The sequence below is a fragment of the Schistocerca gregaria genome, chromosome 4 (genome assembly GCF_023897955.1).
Source record: "Schistocerca gregaria isolate iqSchGreg1 chromosome 4, iqSchGreg1.2, whole genome shotgun sequence".
Lineage (NCBI taxonomy): Eukaryota > Metazoa > Arthropoda > Insecta > Orthoptera > Acrididae > Schistocerca > Schistocerca gregaria.
The window spans coordinates 576,383,236-576,405,453 of NC_064923.1; the positions used below are offsets into that span (position 1 = coordinate 576,383,236).

The 22,218-nt window shown below is 42.8% G+C and overlaps 1 protein-coding gene across 1 annotated transcript in view; it reads right to left on the reverse strand.

Annotated features, from left to right (window-relative positions):
- Window positions 1-1,252: 1,252 nt before the first annotated feature.
- Window positions 1,253-22,218, reverse strand: part of LOC126365969 (probable cytochrome P450 301a1, mitochondrial) — a 152,307-nt gene continuing 131,341 nt past the window's right edge. The window contains exons 10-12 of the mRNA XM_050008766.1: window positions 20,268-20,349; window positions 7,733-7,948; window positions 1,253-4,305 (exon numbers count right to left, since the gene is read on the reverse strand). Of these exons, the coding sequence (XP_049864723.1) occupies window positions 4,195-4,305; window positions 7,733-7,948; window positions 20,268-20,349 (409 nt within the window). The 3' untranslated portion in view covers window positions 1,253-4,194. The remainder of the gene's footprint in view (window positions 4,306-7,732; window positions 7,949-20,267; window positions 20,350-22,218) is intronic.

A 22,218-nucleotide genomic window follows, 5' to 3' on the forward strand; every position in this document is an offset into this window, starting at 1 on the left:
CTGACTAATCTTTCATTTACACTGCCGGTAGTTGGAAATGTACACTGCTTCGTGGGAAACTGTTTGTTACGACACGACATAGAAACGGCGTTTGCTACAGACTTAAAATACAGGTGTTCCTTTAGTGGGACTTGGAACACCTATTTATGGCTATAACATATAGGCGCCTGCATTCCAATTTTGGATATCGCCTAATTGTCTGTCCCACTCACAGTCTGTAAAAATATGGAGGCCGATTTCCTTGCTGCGGCCATCATTAACAGCAGATGTGTAGAAGTTGTAGTACAAGGGACGATCAAGATGTTTCCGCTCGAAGGACACGGAGTCCAGAATCGGTATGCCCACCAGGCAAAACTGCCACGTTTATAGCATTTGCGTGTTTAGAGGAGGCACTTGGCAGTTTTGACGGGACAGTAATCTTTGGAACTGTTTGAATTCAGGGAGCTGAGGTCACATTGTGAACAGGAGGCGAGGCATGAAGTGTAGGTGAATGATCCAGTTTATGACCGGAGATGTCAGTGCCACAATGATACCTGCAATACCTTTTATTTGTCGTTTGAGTTTACAGAGTTATAAATGTCTTCAGGACGACGGTCAGTGGCCAGGCCTAGGTGCACGTGCCATGAAAAACTGCTGATGAGTCGGCAGCGAGACCTCATGTCGCCCCACAGGACAGTGAGCAGATGGCCATTTCCTGTGCTGGCGGGAGCATACGGACAAGGAGATGTCGCATTTCCAGTCATTCTCCAACAATGGGTGTCTGTAGTGTAGCGTTGTACGAAAGAGAAATCTGTTCTGTCAAGAACAGAATGGACGTTTTTGAAACGTGATGCTATAGGAGAATGCTGTAGACTAGATGGGTAGAAATTTGCGGCTCAAATTGACTAAAAGTTTGGTTGGTAGAACACATTCTGAGGCACCAACGAATTGGCACTTCGGTACTGAAGGGAAGTATGTGGAGGGGAGGGGGGGGGGAGCAAAAATTGTAGAGGAAGACGAAGAGAGAAATACAGCAAGCAGGTTCAAATGGGTGTAGTTTGCGGTAGTTAACAGGAGATGAAGAGGCTCGCAGAGAGTAGGCAAGCTTGGTTAGCTGTATCAGACCAGTCTTCGGAATGATTACTGCAGTAAAAAGAACAACAGGGTGTGCTTTAGGAATAAGTAAAGGATGAAGATCCATGAGAAAATTTATAAGAATTTGTGCAGTTGCACATAGAAGAGCATTAAATTATCATTATAAATACAAATCATGTTATGACATAGTAAAACATTTCTTTATTTTTAGTAATATGAAATAATATTACAGTGTTTCAATAGCATTTTTTTACATTGGTAACAGATATAACTCTTATTCACTGGCAGTGTGGTAACAAAAATACAGTATATACTGCTTAATATGTGTCATTGCTCTCATCTTTCTCACAAGAAAAATTGGTACGGATTACTGATGAATACAGCAAATATATTTCATGCTATGATTTAGTAATCGTTCAGAAATAGATGTGAAACTCGCTTGGAGGGGAGAAATTACAATTTTGTATGTGGTCAGTACTGGGCTTATGACAAATGATGGCAAAAAAGATTGAATATCACTTATGGAGAAGAAAAGATGTGATAGAACCACAAAAGTGGCAGATAAAGAGAATGAATGTTGCGTGTTGGAAGAAACTGCTGCATGAGCTCAATTTGTATATTTTTTAGTTAAGGAGTTACAAACATTTAAAGACAAATGATTAGTGTAGCCGCTGTGAAACTTATGGTGAATAACTGCCAGCAGAGGGAACTGACGAACGATATGTTGTCTGTTACCTGACTGGCAGTTGAATTACTGTACAAGTATTTATATTGTCAGTAGAGAAAAAAACTATTAACTGAAACTAATTAAGAGCTTTCACCTATAATAAATATCTTTACAGTACATAGTACAGCAGCATTTAGAAAGGTTAACATTGATAGGATAAGGTAATATTATAAGACTTTAGTATTTACAAACTAAGACGGACGTCGTTTGTAGCGAAGGTAATCAGCGCTCAGAAACCATCTCACGTGAAGTGACGGCCGACCTGATCTGCGACTACAACGCAATCCAGTGTCAGTTATCAGCTAGTCTGACGCACCTTTCACTTACGGAAATGAACACGCGTTAAGAAGCTGCGTTAACTTCATCAAGGGTTCTCGACAAAACGCGGAAAACGTCCCCAGTAACTTCATTTGGGTCCCAACAGATCCAAAAGGGATTTCTATAATCTCCTGCTAAACTAAGTATCACTGATCATCTGAACTAGAAACAATGTTATAAACATTTGTGGGAGCTAAAGATTTATTCCCCTGTGGGGGTCGAACACACATTGCCCATATGATGAGGCACTTTGTACATATGACACTAGGGTCAACAACGTTTATATTTCTTACTGTTCTGCCTTCATGACTTCCAGTTTCGTCTCCAAATTGTCATTTTCTCTATACCAGCGGGGACGTACACAAACATCGACTGAGCAGAACATCTGGATATGGTCAGATTTCCCACTCAGTACCTTTGCACTTGAAGTATGGTAGCAAAGAAAACTGAGGATCTTTTAGATGTTAATCAGTTTAGCTTTCGGAAAGGCAAGGGAATCAGGGAAGCAGTTCTGAATTTGCGAATGATGATGGAAGCAAGGCTTAAATCAAGACTCCTTCGTGGGATCTGTTGACACAGAAAATGCGTTCGACAATGTGAAATGAAATTCTGAGAAAAAATAGGAGTCAGAAACAGGGAAAGACGGATAATATACGATCTTTACAAGAACCAAGGGACAACAGTAAGAACATGAAAGCAGTAACAAAGTGTTCGGTTTAAAATGCGTTTAAGACAGAAATGTAGTCTTTCGCTCCTATAGTTCAATCTGTACATCAAAGAAACAATGATGGAAGTAACAGAAAGGTTGAATAGTGGGATTATAATTCAGGGAGACAGGTCATCAATGATAAGATTCTCTGATGACTTTGTTATCCTCAGTGAAATTGAAGAAGAATTAAAGGTCGTGTCGAATGCATTGAACAGTCTAATGAGTACATACTACGGAGTGAGAGTAAATGGAAACTAGACGGAAGTAACGAAAAGTAGTAGCAAAGAAATTAGCGATAAACTTAACAGCAAAATTGGGGACCAGGAAGGAGAAGAAGCTATCGTGGAAGCAGAATAACACATCGGTAGATGAAACAGGGAGGACATGAAAAGCAGATCAGCACAGTATACAGGGTATTCCTGGACAACATAAGTCTGCTAATGTCAAACGTTTGTCTTTATCCGAGAAAGAAATTTCTGAGCATTTACGTTTGACAAACTGCATTGCATGGTAGTGAATCATGGACACTAGGAAAATCTGAAAGAAGATAGTCAAAGAGTTTGATATGTGATGCCACAGAAGAATGTTGAAAATCATATGCACCAATAAGATATGAAATAAGAAGTTTCTTCGCAGAATCAGCGAAGAAAGGAAAATATGGAGAACACTGACAAGAAGAAGGGACAAGATTATAAGACATTTGTTAAAGACATCGGAGTGCTAGAAGGAACTATAAAGGGTAAAAATGGTAGGAATACAGAAATTGGAATACATCCAACAAATAACTGAGGATGTAGGTTGCAAGTGGTACCTGAGATGAAGTGGTTGGTACAGGAGAGCAATCAAAGGTGGGCGTCATCGAACCAGCGAGAAGATTGCTGAAGCGGTTTTGACCCAAGTGACTACTTCGTAACGTCAGATTCTAAGGCACTGCGTCATTCGGCTCATTGTGCTCCACGTCTATCTTATCTTTCACGTCTCGTGTGATGTAAGAACAGCCAAATTCTTCGTTATCTTTCTTGCACAGTGCCAGAGCCGTTATCATGTGACGCACTGCACTAAACTGTGCTTCTTGCAACGTCTTATCAGTGTCCTACATGGAAATCCTCTAGCAATGTTCAAAAGAATCATGTAGTTAATTTAACAGTTTTCTTTATCAGGTAAAATAGTGATAGATATTTTTGTATAATTATTATAAAGTGAAGAAATATTTGCAGTGAGCTGTTAACAAAATCGGACAGCTACGTATATTGCAAGCAGAAGGGCGTAGCATCTTTTCGAAGCCCTCGCACATCACTGCGAGTCCAACCTTCCAACCAACCGTGCGTCATTCACCGTAGAGATGGCTCCATCGACGGCTCGGTCTTCAGCGGTCCCTGTCTATGGCCTTGAACTTGAGGGGTGATGCCGCGAACTGGATCAAGCCCGTGTTCCACTTGATGTCACCGTGGAATTCTAGGCGGAAGCGCCGGATTATCTGCGGATAGAAAACAATCGCTCTGAGTTCAGTGGAAGGTAATGTCTTGGTGGGTGGAGGAGAGGAAAGAGAGTCCGGCGTATGGTAGAGGCTGTCAAGGTAGATGGTATTTGCGAGTTTAGCTTCCCTTACTCGTCGTTGAACATTTCCTTATTCTTTACTTTCGCTTTTAATTAGCTCTCACATTCAATTATAAGCTACGAGGTGTGTTCAATAAGGAATACTACACACTTTCTTTCTGAAAACAGACTGCTTTTATTCACGATACCAACACACCATAATATTCTCCACTCGATGGTTACAAAATTTGTATTTTTCAACATAATCTCAGTTCAACGCGACGGCCTTGTTCCACCTACTGGTCGATGTCGGAGTCAACGTCTTGTTGCAGGAATAACCTTCCAATCATCGACGTACTGTTTTCTACGGAGCGCTTACTTCCCTGGGTCAGGCAGATGGAAGTCGGAAAGTGCGGGATCCGGGATGTAGGGTGGATGAGGAAGATCAGTACAACAAAGATTCGTAAGCTCCTCTCTCGTGCGCAGACTTGTGCGTGGCGTTGCATTGCCATGGAGAAAGAGAAGTTCGTTTGCATTTTTGTGGTGACGAACAAGCTGAGGTGGTTTCTTCAATTTTCTGAGGGGAGCACAACACAAACCAGAGTTGATGTTTGTACCATGAGGAGGACATAAAATACAGGGTGTTTATAAATGTATATCGGGGTTTTAAAGTTTTATAATATTTATTATATTAAACTTACAGTTATAAATAATATGTCAAATGAAAGAGCAACTCAAACAGATTTACCAAGAACCTTATAAATGTTCAATGTGAGCACCGTTTGTCACAAGGCGCACATCAATCTATAGCCGAGTTCTTCCCAAACGTTGATAAGTTTGTCTTCAGTGATTGTAGCAACAGCTGCTTCAGTCCTGTCTCTTAATTCAGGGAGGTCTGCTGGTAACGGAGGCACGTACACACGATCCTTGATGAAGCCCAAACGAAAAAATCGCATTGCGTTAGGTCGGGTGAAGGTGGAGGCCATGCAAAGCAAGCCCTGTCATTGGGCCCCTTGTGACCTATCCAGCGCTTGGTTACAGTGAAGTTCAACCAATCGCGTGCTTCGGTATGCCAGTATGGACCTCACATTGAGCATATATAAGGTTCTTTGTAAAACTGTTTTAGTTGCTCTTTCATCTGACATATCATTTATAGCTGTAAGTTTAATATAATAAATATTATAAAGCGTTAAATCCCCGATATTCATACATAAACACCCTGTAGAATGACCCTTTCCGAATCCCAGGAGACCCTTGTCATGACATTACCAGTTAAGGCCGCGGCTTTGAATTTCTTCTTCATAGGAGAGAACTCCATGGGCTCCCGTTTTCATTCTGCTTCAAAGCAATTAACCTGCGTGTAACTGCCTGTGAGTTGCGAGGTGTTTTGAGTGTGATCTGTCGATCACCTAGAAGGAAGGTGTCCGCACATTCCAATATCACAGGAGTCACAGCTGTGTGCGGGAGATCGGACAGGTCTGCGCGACCTTGTTGTGATTATGACAGACGCAACTACCAACAACCTAGGTGCTTTTATTCACTGGCACGTCTCCGTAGACACTCTGCAAGCACCTCTAATCATCTGTGATCCTCTGGTTTTCCACCAAAAGAAACTCAATGACAGCTCTCTGCTTGGAGCACACCTTCGTTACAAACACCATTTTGAATGTTTCCATGAGGTGAGGTTCAACACTCGTAAAGTATTTCTTAAAATGAATTTTAATCATCAGCTGTTTATTGTCCCTTTAGTCATCTACCGGTTTCGGTTATTAACCGTCATTCAGGATATAGGGTTCAGCAGATCGTTGTTGTGGATAATTTAGACATCGTTCAGTTTCAAAAGAATGTAGGATGTTTTTAACTAATCTGTTGTGCCCTACGTCCTGGATCATGGTTAATAATCGAAACCGGTAGATGACTAATGGGACAATAAACAGCTGATGGTTAAAATTCATTTGATAAAAAGCCATTTAAACGCTACGTACAGCGCCGCCGGGTCTTCATGAAACTACAAGGACCAGAAGCAGGAATATTCCACCATGCCCACAGCAAATTCTGCATTTTAACGGCCGGAAATCGTCGAAAAAATTCGTAGCATACCCCTCGTAAGCATGACTGTTTTCTGCTGCGGGTAGCGTAGCAGTCAACAGCTCATGCTGTAGTATTCTCATTCCCCATATTTCCTACCCACTGTACTGTACTAGCTGCCTGATCCGATGCTTTGTTTTCTACAGGAGTTCTCGGAATTTTGATTCCCCTATCATATTTTGTTTCCCCTAACTAATTTTGTTTCCCCTAACTATCATAGAAACCAGTTTTAAAAGTCTGCTACGTGTATTTTACACAATGACTTTATCTAAGCCCACAGTAGCAACATCTAGGGACGATGTAGGCAAAGATTTTCTGGTAGCTACTGTTACTTCAGTAGCCAGTTGCAATAATCACTGTGTGGACGATGTGGTTCAAAATGGTTCAAATGGCTCTGAGCACTATGGGACTTAACTGCTGTGGTCATCAGTCCCCTAGAACTTAGAACTACTTAAACCTAACTAACCTAAGGACATCACACACATCCATGCCCGAGGCAGGATTCGAACCTGCGACCGTAGCCGTCGCGCGGTTCCGGACGGAGCGCCTTAACCGCTAGACCACCGCGGCCGGCGGACGATGTGGCCTATTCTACACCTTATTTTAGATCTATATGACGATGCTGTGCTGATTAGATTTATATATTTTGACGATGCCATTATGGCCTTATCACTTTAGGACATGGTGTAAGAAAGGTACGTTTTACCGTATTTTATCTGTTCATTTCCCTGGTTCTATGATAGTATATTGTGATACATATTTCTATATTATGTTGAAAGACACACTGTTCACTAGGTGTAAATATGTGTATATTGTATATCTGAGGATGGTTATTACGGATTGAAACCGGCCATCGTCTAAAGAATTGGTATTGTGATCAAAGACTGGTATAAAAAAATGACAGTATTGGATTACTGCTTGTATATGCGACTATGTTGCAGTTGGTGAAGCTATGTAGGAACATCATGAGAGAGGCCAGCTGTCAATCTCCACAAAGAATGGAGAATGCGTTCATAAGGGACGCGACTGTCATCGTTGAAGCTGACATGAGTGGTGATCTACAGCTGATTGCAAATTATGATCTCAGCTGCCGCTGTGATGGCCTCTTTTGCTGGTGATCGATATACGCCAGGACTTAAACTGGGTATATTTCCCTCCTATGATGCCATTTCCGTAAGAGGGTCTTTAGCATTACCTACAACTAACGACCGCTTCTTTCCCCTCTGGAGGTGCCCGGGTCTCCTACCTTCTTTCAGCCGCAGTACACGTCAGATACGTACCCTGGCCACCAGCGTGTAGACCTCGAGCTCTGCGAAGCGCCTGCCGATGCACATCCTGGGGCCGAAGCCGAAGGGCATCGAGGCGAAGGGATGCGCGTCCTGCGCCTCCGACCGGCCGTCCGGGCCCTTCAGCCAGCGCTCGGGGCGGAACTGGTCCGCCTGGGGGAAGTACTGCTCAGAGACCGAGAGCTGAGGGTGTCCCATGACAAGGTCCACCTGGAAATCCAAAAAGATACCAATGGAATACCCGTTACATCACAGCGATAATGTTGGAATCAACAACAGCCAAGGGCATCAACGGTGTGCATTGGCTGCCGTGATGCGTGAGACCTGCTTTTGTCTAGGCAGCGTCGAATACCTTCTTCTCATAAATCCTTCAACGAGATCGTCCACCAATGTTCCTTCTCCGTTACCTATGTGATGGTTCAAATGGTTCTGAGCACTAAGGGACTCAACTGCTGTGGTCATCAGTCTCCTAGAACTTAGAACTACTTAAACTTAACTAACCTAAGGACATCACACACATCCATGCCCGAGGCAGGATTCGAACCAGCGACCGTAGCAGTCGCGCGGTTCCGGACTGCGCGCCTAGAACCGCGAGACCTTACCTATGTGATCACACGATTTTCTGGATCCAGGAGGAGTCACAAACACTTGCCGCATTCCTCATCCTGTCACCAGATACCAAAATACCAATCTTCCAATAGCATAAATAAATTCATTGGTCTCCAACTTTCCTTCCTCGACCCCTGTCTGTTCTCGAAAGAACAGATACCATTGATGACTGTGCTTCTTCTCTTAGAATAAATGATACTTAACTGAAACCCTCAGCTGCTGACAGGTGGTGTTAATATACCTCGAAGGGGACACCTGAAAATGTGTACCCCGACCTGAACTCGAACCCGGGATCTCCAGCGTACATGGGAGAAACTCTATCCATCTGAGCCACCGAGGACACAGATCAATAGCGCGACTGCAGGGGCTTATCCCTTGCACGCTTCTCGTGAGACCCACATTCCCAACTGCCCTCAACCTACGTACGTAATGTACCTAAATGATATTTGCCCATCCACTCATTACTCGCGCACACTAAGGTGACGATTCCCGTAAGAGTTGAGGCAACCTGTGCGCATTTGCACAGACGAAGGTCAGTGGCTGGGTAGCCTTTAACTATTTATTTGAAGATAGTAATTGTTCTCGAAAGAACAGATACCACTGTTCTTCTCTAGAATATATGTTCTTCTCTAGAATAAATGGTAATTAATTCAGCTGTCCCCTTCGAGGTATGTTAATACCACCTGTCGGCAGGTGAGGGTTTCAATTAATTATCATTTATTCTAGAGAAGCTGCACGGTCATCCATGGTATCTGTTTCTTCGATAACAGTTCTTATCTTCATACAAATAGTTAAAGGCTACCCAGCTGTCGGCAGCTGTGCGTTTCAGTTAATTATTAGATATCAGTATATTAGATGTTGTAGAAACCAATAAAACCCTGCACTGGATGGTGCATTTTTGCACGATGACGTGTATTATCTCGTATGTGAGAAGCTTCGGAAACTGTCCAGCGTACTGTATTTTAAATGACTGAGTGACATCTATCTCAGTGTAGGGGCAGAAGAGTGTCGCCCGTAAAGTGAGATTTTTTTGAATGGGGCATGATTTAATCATAGCTAACACTTGGTTTAAGAATTATGAAAGAAGGTGGAAGAGACCTGAAGGTACCGATAGGGTTTAGGTTGATTATGCAGGGTGAACATTAGTAAAACCGCCAAAATGTAGGGACCGATTCCAGATTGGAAATGGAGGGGAAAAGGTCCCGTGAACATGTATCCGGAAATACATCATTCTCACGGTAGATGTCGCTGACTTATGAAGGTTCCCCTGACCACAAGCTGTGTATTCCTTGTGTGCTGCAGGCTGTGTGATTGGCGCAGCGTACTGTAAGCAGAAGGATGGTCCGGTATTCATGTCGGTAACAATCCGAGATGATGTTTATGCGCGGTAGAGCAGATGGAAACAATAGAGGCAACACAGCTGTACCAAAACATGCACCCTCACAGACACAAACCACATCACACACCATTTCAAGCCCTTTTTGGGCGTTTGTGTGACAGTTGGTCCTCGCAGACAAATGCACATGAAGGGAGGCGGCGGTCTGTGTGTACATCAGATTTGGAGGCCCGGGTTCTATCCTGTAGAACCAGGTTCTCTAAATCTGGTAGTCGCACAGTTCTGGCAGAGCCCTGCTGCCTCTTGAGCGTTTCCTTCAGCTTGGCCGTACACAAACACCATCTCTTCTTGTTACCGACATGAATAACGGACCACTCTGCTGCTTAAAGTATGGTGAGCCAATTACACAGCCTGAAACACACAGGAAACACACGGCAATTGATCAGAGGAACTTTCATACGTCATCTACCGTGATAATAATGCATTTTCGGACACGTACTCATAGGACCCTTCTTCCTCCATTTCTAGTCAGAAATCCGTCCCAACAGTACGTCGGTTGTATTAATGTTCATCGTGTATAATGGTAAGCCAGAGAGTTCGGAACCAGGTTCTAAACTGTCAGACATTTCCAGGGGCTTATGTGGACACTGACCACAATTTATTAGTTATGAATTGTAAACTGAAGATGGAGTAAGTACAAAAAGGTAGGAAATTAAGGAGATGGAACAGTTTAAAAGAACTTGAAGTTGAGGGTTTCGAAGGTCATGATTAACTGAAAATAGGCGAAAGGAATGCAGTAGAAGATGAATGAGTAGCTTTTACATATCAAATAGACGAGGCAGGCAAATACGCTCAGACTACACGAAGAATATTCCAATATTAGGGAAAGCATGCACTGACAGAGGTGAATATTACCGAAATATCAGTTTATTAAGTCATGACTCTAAAATAAAAACACGAACTATTACATAAGAATGGAAAAACCGATAGAACTGAACTCTGGAAAGATCAGTTTGAATTCCAGTGAAATGTAGGAACACTGAGGCAATACAGATCTTACGACTAAGAAGATAGGTTGAAGAATAGAAAACCTACGTTTATAGGGTTTATAGGTTTGCAGAAAGCATTTGAAAAGTTCAGCTGGCGTACACCCTTTGAAATTTTGAAGATAGTAGGCGTAATAAAAGTTTATATCAACTTATACACAAATCAGAATGCAATTACAAGAGTCAAGAGGCATGAAAGGGAAGCAGAGGTTGAATAGGGAGTGGAGACAGGATTTTAGCCTATCCCCGACGTTATTCACTCTATGAATTGAGAAGGTAGCATGGGAAACCAAAGAAAAATTTGGAGAAGTTACACTTCAGTGAGATGAAATAAAAGCATTGAGGTTTGCTGATGACATAGAGAGCCAAGGCCTTCGAAAGGCAGTTGATGGAACGGACAGTGTCTCAAAAGAAGGATATGAAATTAACACTAACAAAAGCAAAACAAGGATGTGGACTGTGGAAGAAATAAATGAGGAGATGCTGAGGGAAGTAGATTAGGATACGAGACACTAAAAGCAATAGATGAGTTTTTCTATTTGGGCAGTCAAATAACTGATAATGACTGAAGCGCAGAGGATGTAAAATGTAGACTGAAATGGCAAGAAAACTGTTTATGAAGAAGAGAAATTTTTTAACATCGAATATAAATGTGTCTGGAAGTACTTCCTGAAGGTATTTGTCTGATGTGTAGTATTTCATGGAAGCTAAATGTGGACGACAGAGAGTTCAGACAGGAAAAGAATAGGCGCTTTTGAAATGTGGTGCTACAGAAGAAAGCAGAAAATTACATGTGGAGATCATGTAACCAATGAGGAGGTACTGAAAAGAACTAAGGAGAAAAGAAATTAGTGGTATGACTTGACTGAAAGGCGGGCTCGATGATAGTACACATCAAGCGATCACTAATTTAGTATTGGAGGGAAGTGTTTGGGGTAAAAATTGTAGAGGCGACCGAGAGATGAATACAGTTAACAGGTTCGTAAGGATATGGGTTACAGTAGCTATTCGCAGATGAAGAGACGTGCTCAGGATACGGTAGCGTGAAGATCTGTATAAAACCAGTCTTTAGAATGAAGTCGTCAGCAACGTGATTGTTCTACTACTATAATGTGCTGTTCTGCTTCCAAAGTAGCAGAATTCCTTAATTTAAGCCACTCTGTGGTCCAAAGTTTTGTGTTAAGTTCGTCATTAATCTCTCTTCTGGTACTCCTACTTACTTTCGCATTTATTCGATTTACTGTTAATGCACAGTGTGTTCTCATTAGGCTGTTAATCCCTTTCAGTACTTCCAGTAATTTTTGTTAATTTTCACTGAGGATAGCAGTGTCATCATCGAATATTGTCGCTGACATTCCTTCACTCTCAATTTTAACCCACTCCTGAACCTATCTTTTATTTTTAGTCGTTGCTTCCTCGATGTACAAACTGAACAGAAGGGGTTTAAGACAACACCGCAATCTGACACTGCTGTGAAACGAAGAAATGTACTACCAAGTGAGTCAATAGTAACCCAACGATCTGTGTTAGAAGACAAGTTGAAGGGAACCGACGCTTATAACAGTTCTAGATTTAGGGACAGCTTCTGACAAAGTTGACTGGAATACACCCTTTAAAATTATGAAGGTATCAGGGCTGAAATACGAGGGTCAGTCAAAAGGAAATGCCTCTTTCTCGTTAAATGAAGTTCGTTAAGTGAAGAAATTGAATTTGCTGCAATTTCGCAAAGCTTCTTATCAATTCCACTCCAGCAGAAATTTTCTGCGTTACCAGACGCAAGTAATGTTGTCGCTTGAAAAAGATGCAAGGAATGAAAGGCTATATCAACTTGTACAGGAATTAGACGGCAGTTATAAGAATCGAGCGGCATGAAAGGGAGGCACTGGTTGAAAGGGAGTGAGACATCATTTCAGCCTGTCCTAGATGTAATTCAGTCTGTATATGGAGTAGCAGTAAAGGAAACTAAATAAAAGTTTGGAGAAGGTATTAAACATCAGGTAGAGGGAATAATGGCTTTGTGGTTTGCTGATGACAACGTAATTCTGTCAGCGAATGCTTGGAAGAGCAATTGAACAGAATGTACAATTCTTGAAAGGAGGATATACTCGTAAGATTAACATTGACAAAAGTAAAACAAGGATAATGGATAATGGAATGTAGTCTAATTAAATCGAATGATGCTGAAAGAATTAGACTGGGATACGAGACACTAAAAGTGGCAGATGAATTTTGTTATTTGGATGTACAATACCAGATGATGGCTGAAGTAGAGAGGATGTAAAATGTGGACTATCAATGGCAAGAAAACCATTTCTGACGTAAAGAAATCTGCTGACAACGAATACAGATTTAAGTGTTAGAAAATCCTTTCGAAGGTATGTGACTGGAGTATATCCTAAGTGAAAAATGTATGACAGACTGTTCATGTAAGAATAAGGTTCTGAAGTGTGGTGCTACAGTAAAATTCTGAAGATTACATCAGCATTTCAAGTAACTAATAAGGAGATTCTGAATGGAACTGGGGAAAAATAAATTTTTGGCACAACTTGACTAAAAGGAAGTATCAGTTGATGATAAGACATACCTTAATCCATCTAATCCATCAAGGAATCGTCAGTTTGGTAATGAGGTGAAGTTGGGAGGAGGGAGGCAGGAAACTGTAGGGGTGAGATGGATGTAAGTTACAATAGTTATTCGAAAATGAAGAGGCTTGCACAGTACAGACTAGTGTGGAGAGCTGCATCAAACTAGTCTTTGGCCTCAAGACTACAACAGTATTGAGAAAAATATTCTTAGCTGACTTATATAAAATTTTTATAACAGGTTACAAAGAGTATACTCTAAAGGGTGACCAGACATCCTAGTAAAGCATGATACGTTCATTGAAGAGAATAAGTTGTAGTTAGAATTACAAGTAGTAAACTTACGTGGTAGAGGATGATGGGATGATGAGGTAGGCGTCCAGGAGAATCCAGATGGAAAAGAAAGTTTTGCGTTACTGACACGATTTGTATGAGTCACAGTAGGAATGAGAGAGATGACTGTTTTCTTTTTGTGAATAATGTTTTTGTGTTTGTATATGTAATACACATTGCTGGAAAAAAACTAGTACACCCTTTTAGAGGTCTCCAGTTAACTCAAGATTTATTGTTACGACAGTGAATATGGAGCACTTGAATTCTTACATTTAGGGATCAATAGCACAGGCGGATCTGAGGTACCAGATAGCGACCCATGCTGAAACACCAGTAAGCGTAGCCCCTACGGAGAGCAATGCAGGCGCTGTCTCTGGCATCCAGTAGACTGTACAGATGACGAATATTGCCCTGCGGTATGATGTGCCAAGCATGCTCGACCCGTTCGCGTAGTTCTGTAAGAGTTGCTAGATGTGGAGTCAGACGAGTCACTTCGCGTCCCATCACACGCCACACTTGTTCGATTGGAGACAAGTTTGGAGATCGTGATGGCCAGCCAAGCACCCGTACGTCTTGCAGAGCACGTTGAGTTTCACAGTCAGTGTGTGGGCGAGCGTTATCCTGTTGGAGCAACGCATCGCTTTCCTATAGCAACAATAGCAAAAGAAAGAATCTAACAATATTCTGCACGTGTTGAGTGCTGTTTAGCGTCCCCTCCGGAAACCCAAAAGTTGAAGCTGACCGCACCCAAGATAATAAGGCCTTGGGAGACGCCAATGTGAGTTGGACGAATGCACTCTGCGAGACAGCGCTCACGGTTTGCGTCGTAAGGGTTTCCGATCTGCTTTCATCGCTGAAGATAACGGCTTGCCCTTTCGTCTTCCAAGCAATTCTCTGACGGCACGAGTCGAGCCGTTGACGTCGGTGCTGTGGTCTGAGTGGGAGATGGAGTAGAGTTGTGCGTACCCATAATCCCACTGTTTATAACTGGTTCGCAACAGCTCGTGCTAACACCTCTGGGCTCACAAGCTGCCTTATCTGTGCTGTGGTAGCTGTACGATCTGCCATTGCTGCCCTTACAATACGACGATCCTGGCTGCCGTCTGTGCTGCGTGAACGTCAAGAACCTCGTCTACTGGCGTACAAATGTTCACGTGACTATTGATACCAGCATCGTTGCACAACTGAGGCAGTACGTCCAGCTTGTGTAGCTATTCTCCGTAAGGACCATCCCGCCACTCATAATGCCACAATTTGACACCTTTCAGACTTGTACAGTAGGCTGCAGGGAGCACTATTGCGTCTCTTTGACGTGGTTGCCTGCTTGGTTCACACATCTGCACCACATTGAGGTATCTGGCTGTGAGCATTCCCTATTAAAGGGTAGACACAAATGCTATTTTGGTAGTTATACCACTACACTATCTGTTGGTGGACGCCGGAGAACCCATTATCTGTACATCTGTTATCCCCCTGATGGCGTATGGCATCATCGTATCAAAATCTACGTCATGTTTCCAGGTGTGCTAAATTACTTTCCAGCAGTGTACTTTTCTCTTAGCTGGAAGCCTATTAGGACGTTTGAGAGGAAATGTTGTCTACTTACTATGTACACTCCTGGAAATGAAAAAAAGAACACATTGACACCGGTGTTTCAGACAAACCATACTTGCTCCTGACACTGCGAGAAGGCTGTACAAGCAATGATCACACGCACGGCACAGCGGACACACCAGGAACCGCGGTGTTGGCCGTCGAATGGCGCTAGCTGCGCAGCATTTGTGCACCGCCGCCGTCAGTGTCAGCCAGTTTGCCGTGGCATACTGAGCTCCATCGCAGTCTTTAACACTGGTAGCATGCCGCGACAGCGTGGACGTGAACCGTATGTGCAGTTGACGGACTTTGAGCGAGGGCGTATAGTGGGCATGCGGGAGGCCGGGTGGACGTACCGCCGAATTGCTCAACACGTGGGGCGTAAGGTCTCCACAGTACATCGATGTTGTCGCCAGTGGTCGGCGGAAGGTGCACGTGCCCGTCGACCTGGGACCGGACCCCAGCGACGCACGGATGCACGCCAAGACCGTAGGATCCTACGCAGTGCCGTAGGGGACCGCACCGCCACTTCCCAGCAAATTAGGGACACTGTTGCTTCTGGGGTATCGGCGAGGACCATTCGCAACCGTCTCCATGAAGCTGGGCTACGGTCCAGCACACCGTTAGGCCGTCTTCCGCTCACGCTCCAACATCGTGCAGCCCGCCTCCAGTGGTGTCGCGACAGGCGTGAATGGAGGGACGAATGGAGACGTGTCGCCTTCAGCGATGAGAGTTGCTTCTGCCTTGGTGCCAATGATGGTCGTATGCGTGTTTGGCGCCGTGCAGGTGAGCGCCACAATCAGGACTGCATACGACCAAGGCACACAGGGCCAACACCCGGCATCATGGTGTGGGGAGCGATCTCCTACACTGGCCGTACACCTCTGGTGATCGTCGAGGGGACACTAAATAGTTCACGGTACATCCAAACCGTCATCGAGCCCATCGTTCTACCATTCCTAGACCGGCAAGGGAACTTGCTGTTCCAACAGGCCAATGCACGTCCGCATGTATCCCGTGCCACCCAACGTGCTCTAGAAGGTGTAAGTCAACTACCCTGGCCAGCAAGATCTCTGGATCTGTCCCCCATTGAGCATGTTTGGGACTGGATGAAGCGTCGTCTCACGCGGTCTGCACGTCCAGCACGAACGCTGGTCCAACTGAGGCGCCAGGTGGAAATGGCATGGCAAGCCGTTCCACAGGACTACATCCAGCATCTCTACGATCGTCTCCATGGGAGAATAGCAGCCTGCATTGCTGCGAAAGGTGGATACACACTGTACTAGTGCCGACATTGTGCATGCTCTGTTGCCTGTGTCTATGTGCCTGTGGTTCTGTCAGTGTGATCATGTGATGTATCTGACCCCAGGAATGTCTCAATAAAGTTTCCCCTTCCTGGGACAATGAATTCACGGTGTTCTTATTTCAATTTCCAGGAGTGTATGTGGCCGTCAAGAGAATTAAGGGAAACAACAACTGACAATTGTTGGTATAGTCTGCACATGTAAATGTATGGTTTTACTGTTTTCAAATTTTGTATAGAATTGTGTGAAATATAACACAGATATGAAACTTCCTGGCAGATTAAAACTGTGTGCCGGACCGAGACTCGAACTCAGGACCTTTGCTTTTCGCGGGCAAGTGCTCTACCGTCTGAGCTACCCAAGCACGACTCACGCCCCTTCCTCACAGCTTTAATTCCGCCAGTACCTCGTCTCCTACCTTCCAAACTTTACAGAAGTTCTCGTGCGAAACTTGCAGAACTAGTACTTCTGATACAAAGGATATTGCGGAGCCATGGCTTAGCCACAGCCTAGGGGTTGTTTCTAGAATGAAATTTTCACTCTACGGCGAAGTGCGCTGATATGAAACTTCCTGGAAGATTAAAACTGTGTGCCGGACCGAGACTACCGAGACGGTAGACCACTTGCCTGCGAAAGCCAAAGGTCCCGAGTTCGAGTCTCGGTCCGGCACACAGTTTAAATCTGCCAGGAAGTTTCATATTAGCGCACACTCCGCTGTAGAGTGAAAATTTCATTCTAGATAACACAGTTATTTTGAGTCAGTTCAGTGTACAAATGCTTCCGCTAGCAACCTATTTTGGTCATTTTTTTCTCTTCTTTCTTTGTTTTCATTCACACTTTGAGCATAAAATATTTCTAGTGAATCAAACTTTGTGTGCCACTTGAGAGGACTATTAAACTCTGTAATTTATTTTCTATGGTAAAGAGATACAGTGGTTGAAATTTGTCAATTTACAATTGTAAATGAAATTTGTGAGAAGATACCTAGTGACATTTATTTTATATACCTAATACTGAATTGTTGTCTTAGGCAATGCTGAATTTGCTGGAAAAGTTTTGGACGATTAGTGAAAAAGAGTCGAACTTTTACGTTTGCTACACAACAGTATGACATTACGGCGGAGAAAATTATGTAAACGAGAAAGACCGAAGTGTCTCTTCGAAGGCAGGACTGAAAGTTAAACTATCCTATTGAAAAAATGTCAGATACTCATCATAGTTAAACATTCACGAAAGAAGAACATAACTTCGCTGTAACTAGGTAATTGGAAGAAGCTAATTAACTTCGTCTGTACAGGCCTCGGAAGACCAAACGGTACCGACCGACCGCCTTGTAATCCTCAGCTGATATGCGCTAATGGATGCCGGTATGCTGGGGTCTGTGGGCAGCACACCGCTCTTCTGGGCATTGTCAGTTTTCGCGATCGAAGCCGTTAGTGCTCAATCAGCTATCTCCTCAATTGGCCTCACATGGACAGAGTGCAACCCGTACGCCAACAGCGCTCTGAAGACTCGTAGTCAACCATCAAAGTGCTAGACAAGCCCGACGGCGCTCAACTTCGGTGATTTGCCGGAAACCGGTGTTTCACTGCGGCAAGACTGTTGAAAATAGGAAGTGCTTTGAAGTTCTATGCATAACACCATGGTGGTAGGAAGAAGAACTTGGCTTCAACAAACGTGGCTTTGTAAATAGATTTAATCTTTTAGAATAGAAAATATTTCTTTTCTTTTTTAAAAAAGTTTAGTACATTTTTGGAACTGTTTAGAGTAGTGTTGTCAAGTGACTCTAGAAACAGAATTTTTGATGAATTTAGTGGTTTTAATATTTAATGATACTGAACAGTTTTGTGTAGTTATTATTACTTTGCAACTGAAACTTAAGAATCGCTTGGTTTCTGTGATGTAGTATCATGTATTTAATCTATATAAAAGGTACTGACTGCCTGTCCAGGTGCTACATGGAGACGTAGCCACGAAGCCTGTTTCCATACTATGGCTGCACCAGCTCGCACACTGTGCGAGTTTAATAACACATTACATAACGAAGTCACATAGTTATAATAGTTTTCCAAAGCAATATTTTTAATAGTTTAAGACAGGGGGACAATCACGTAATACTCAGAAATTTTTTGCAGTAAATAACAACAAACCGTTTACATGGCATCAGAATATGTGTGGAGTGAATAATATGTAAACGTGAGGAACGATTCTTGGACTTCTGAGAGTTTAAGAATAGCCTGAGCGTGTTCATAATGTTGTGCAACAGTGGACTGAATGAAAATATAACACATTAACAGCTAGTTCTTGGGGCGGAAAAGCAATATCTCACGCCTATCCTTCAGACGTATAGAGATATAGCTAATAAAAGTACTATAAATCGTATCGCCACATTGCATATTATTCAGACTCATACTAGGCAGACATTAAGGAATAAACTGTCTCATAATTTTACAAATTTAAGAAAATGTTGAATAACGAGTGAAAATTTGGCTGTCATTAAGCTGACTCCGTAGCGATTTCCTAACAGAAGATTACAGCTTCCGTGCAGATCTTACTGTTAGTATGACTCCCGTATGAATAATCTGAAGAGTGAAACATTAAACTGTGTCCCATGCACATTATCTCTTAGTCTTGTCTCTGTGTGACTGCATGGAATTTCAGTCTTGAAAATTTTAAACCAGTTATTCTTCAAAGAACTTACGGCAATCACTGCAGAATCTTATCCCGAAATGTAGGCTCAAATTTCAGTAAATTTATCGTAAAAATGATACAATCTAGGAACACATGCAATCCAGTCAGTTTTTCAGAGTTTTTGTGTACCTTAAATACTTGCATGTCGCCCCAAACCAGAAAGCGAAGTCATGGAGCTCACTTAGGGAAATGCAACAACCTTGAAGGAACATTTAAGAATGCAGTTGGAAATCGTGTTCCTGTGTATGGTGCATGGTGCACGAAACTAAAAATTCCAAATCTGGAAAACATGAAAACTATATGGAACTTAATAATGCTAATAAGCAACGATAAAAACAAAGAGAGAAATTTACGGGTAACAGACGTTACTGATTCATCAAGGAAGAATAAAGAGGAGAGCTATGGCGAAGTATTTTTCGCTACGTCAATGTAAGAAACAAATGAAGTGGTTCTTCGAATAACTGGTAAGGAAACGAACATATGGAGATCACTGACAAGAAGAAGTAAGGGAATGACAGGATATATATTAAGACATCAGGGAATAACTTCCAAGGTACTAGAGGCAATTGTAGAGGGTAAACTGAATAGGGAAAGAGCTCGGAAGCGCAAACGCTAATCTGAGATGGAGAGGTTGGCACAGGAAAGGAATTCGTGGTAAGTTGTATCAGACGTCAGAATTATGATGACTAAAAAAAAAAAAAAGTTAAATAAAATTTAAAAAATCCTACGGGCTGCTGTAGGTACAACAAACGGCAGACAGCTCCCCTGCAAAGTGGTGTCTCAATACGAAAGAGACCCAAAACATCCAGTAAATAAAAAAAGAGTTAAATAAAATTTAAAAACTCCTACGGGCTGCTGTAGGTACAACAAACGGCAGACAGCTCCTCTGCAAAGTGGTGTCTCAATACGGAAGAGCCCCCAAACATCCAGTAAATACATATGGCTAAATAACTATAGTTACTAACTTAGAGGGTAATTCACCATCTTTCTTATGTCTTCATTAAGTTACGCTAGAGGTAACAAACGCTCGCTTACCCCCTTAGGTATACGGTAGCCGCCTAAGACAAAGTCATCGACGAGGACCCGTCGGGCGTTGCCTGGTGCTATGGGCTTCAACCTGCAACATAGCCGAGTTGTTGGAAAGTCTCTCGTAGTACAACCAATTTCGTCACAGATTATCTGTATGATAACATCTAAGGAGAATGGTACGTGTAGCACAACGCTAAATACAGTCAGTGGAAAGCAAAGAGACAGTTCTACTAAGTAAACGACTACATATAAGTTGGTATAATACTGAAGATCAGTGATGGATCTGAATTATCGCCATGACCCAATTCGTAGCTGCCCAGAGCGACCGACAGGTTAGGCAATAATAGTTGCTAGGCAGTTCCAAGCCAACGGGACCCACAGGCAACGCTGCATGTCCAGTTGGATTGGACGGGCACCCACAGCGTTGCCGTCTGCAAGACCATAATCATAAAGTTTTGCCACGTAGAGAAGATAAAAACGCTTAACTAAGTTTCTGCTTGTTTGCAGGTACGTGTCAGCGAACTCTGGTACACATTGAAATCACTGTCTCACCGAAAAAGAAATGACGCAGCTGATTGGTAAGATGGAGTATCATGCGTTAGTGTGTATCTGAATGGGCGGTTTTATTTTTTAGAGATTAACAAAATTCTACCATCTAGTGAGCAAGATGTATGAGACAGGCGCAAAAGAAGAATATAATAATTCCAATCCCAAAGGAAGCAGGTGTTGACAGATGTGAAAATTACCGAACTATTAGTTTACTAAGCCGCGGCTGCAAAATACTAACACGAATTCTTTACAGACGAATGGAAAAACTGGTAGAAGCCGACCTCGGGGAAGATCAGTTTGGATTCCATAGAAGTGTTCCAATACGTGGGGCAATACTGACCCTACGACTTATCTTGGAAGATAGACTAAGGAAAGGCAAACCTACGTTTCTAGCATTTGTAGACTTAGAGAAAGCTTCTGACAATGTTGATTGGAATACTCTCTTTCAAATTCTGTGGGTGACAGGGGTAAAATACAGGGAGCGAAAGGCTATTTACAATTTGTACAGAAACCAGATGGCAGTTACAAAGGTCGAGGGGCATGAAAGGGAAGCAGTGCTAGGGAAGGGAGTGATACAGGGTTGTAGCCTATCCTCGACGTTATTCAATCTGTATATTGAGCAAGCAATGAAGGAAACAAAAGAAAAATTCGGAGTAGGAATTAAAATTCACGCAGAAGAAATAAAACCTTTGAGGTTCGCCGATGACACTGTAATTCTGTCAGAGACAACAAAGGACCTGGAAGAGCAGTTGAACGGAATGGACAGTGTCTTGAAAGGAGGATATAAGATGAACATCAACAAAAGCAAAACGAGGATAATGGAATGTAGTCGAATTAAATCGGGTGATGCTACTGGAATTAGATTAGGAAATGAGACATGTAAAAGAGTTTTGCTATATGGGGGAGCAAAATAAGTGATGATGGTCGAAGTGGGGAGGATATAAAATGAAAACTGGCAATGGAAAGGAAAGCGTTTCTGAAGAAGAGAAATTTGTTAACATCGAGTATAGATTTAAGTGCCAGGAAGTCGTTTCTGAAAGTATTTGTATGGAATGTAGCCATGTATGGAAGTGAAACGTGGTCGATAAATAGTTTAGACTAGAAGAGAATAGAAGCATTCGAAATGTGGTACTACAGAAGAATGCTGAAGATTAGGTGGGTAAATCACATAACTAATGAGGAGTATTGAACAGAATTGGGGAGAAGAGAAATTTGTGGCACAACTTGACTAGAAGAAGGGATCGGTTGGTAGGACATGTCCTGAGGCATCAAGGGATCACCAATTTAGTACTGGAGGGCAGCGTGGAGGATAACAAATCGTAGAGGGATACCAAGAGATGAATACACTAAGCAGATTCAGAAGGATGTGGTTGCAGTAAGTACTGGGAGATGAAGAAGCTTGCACAGG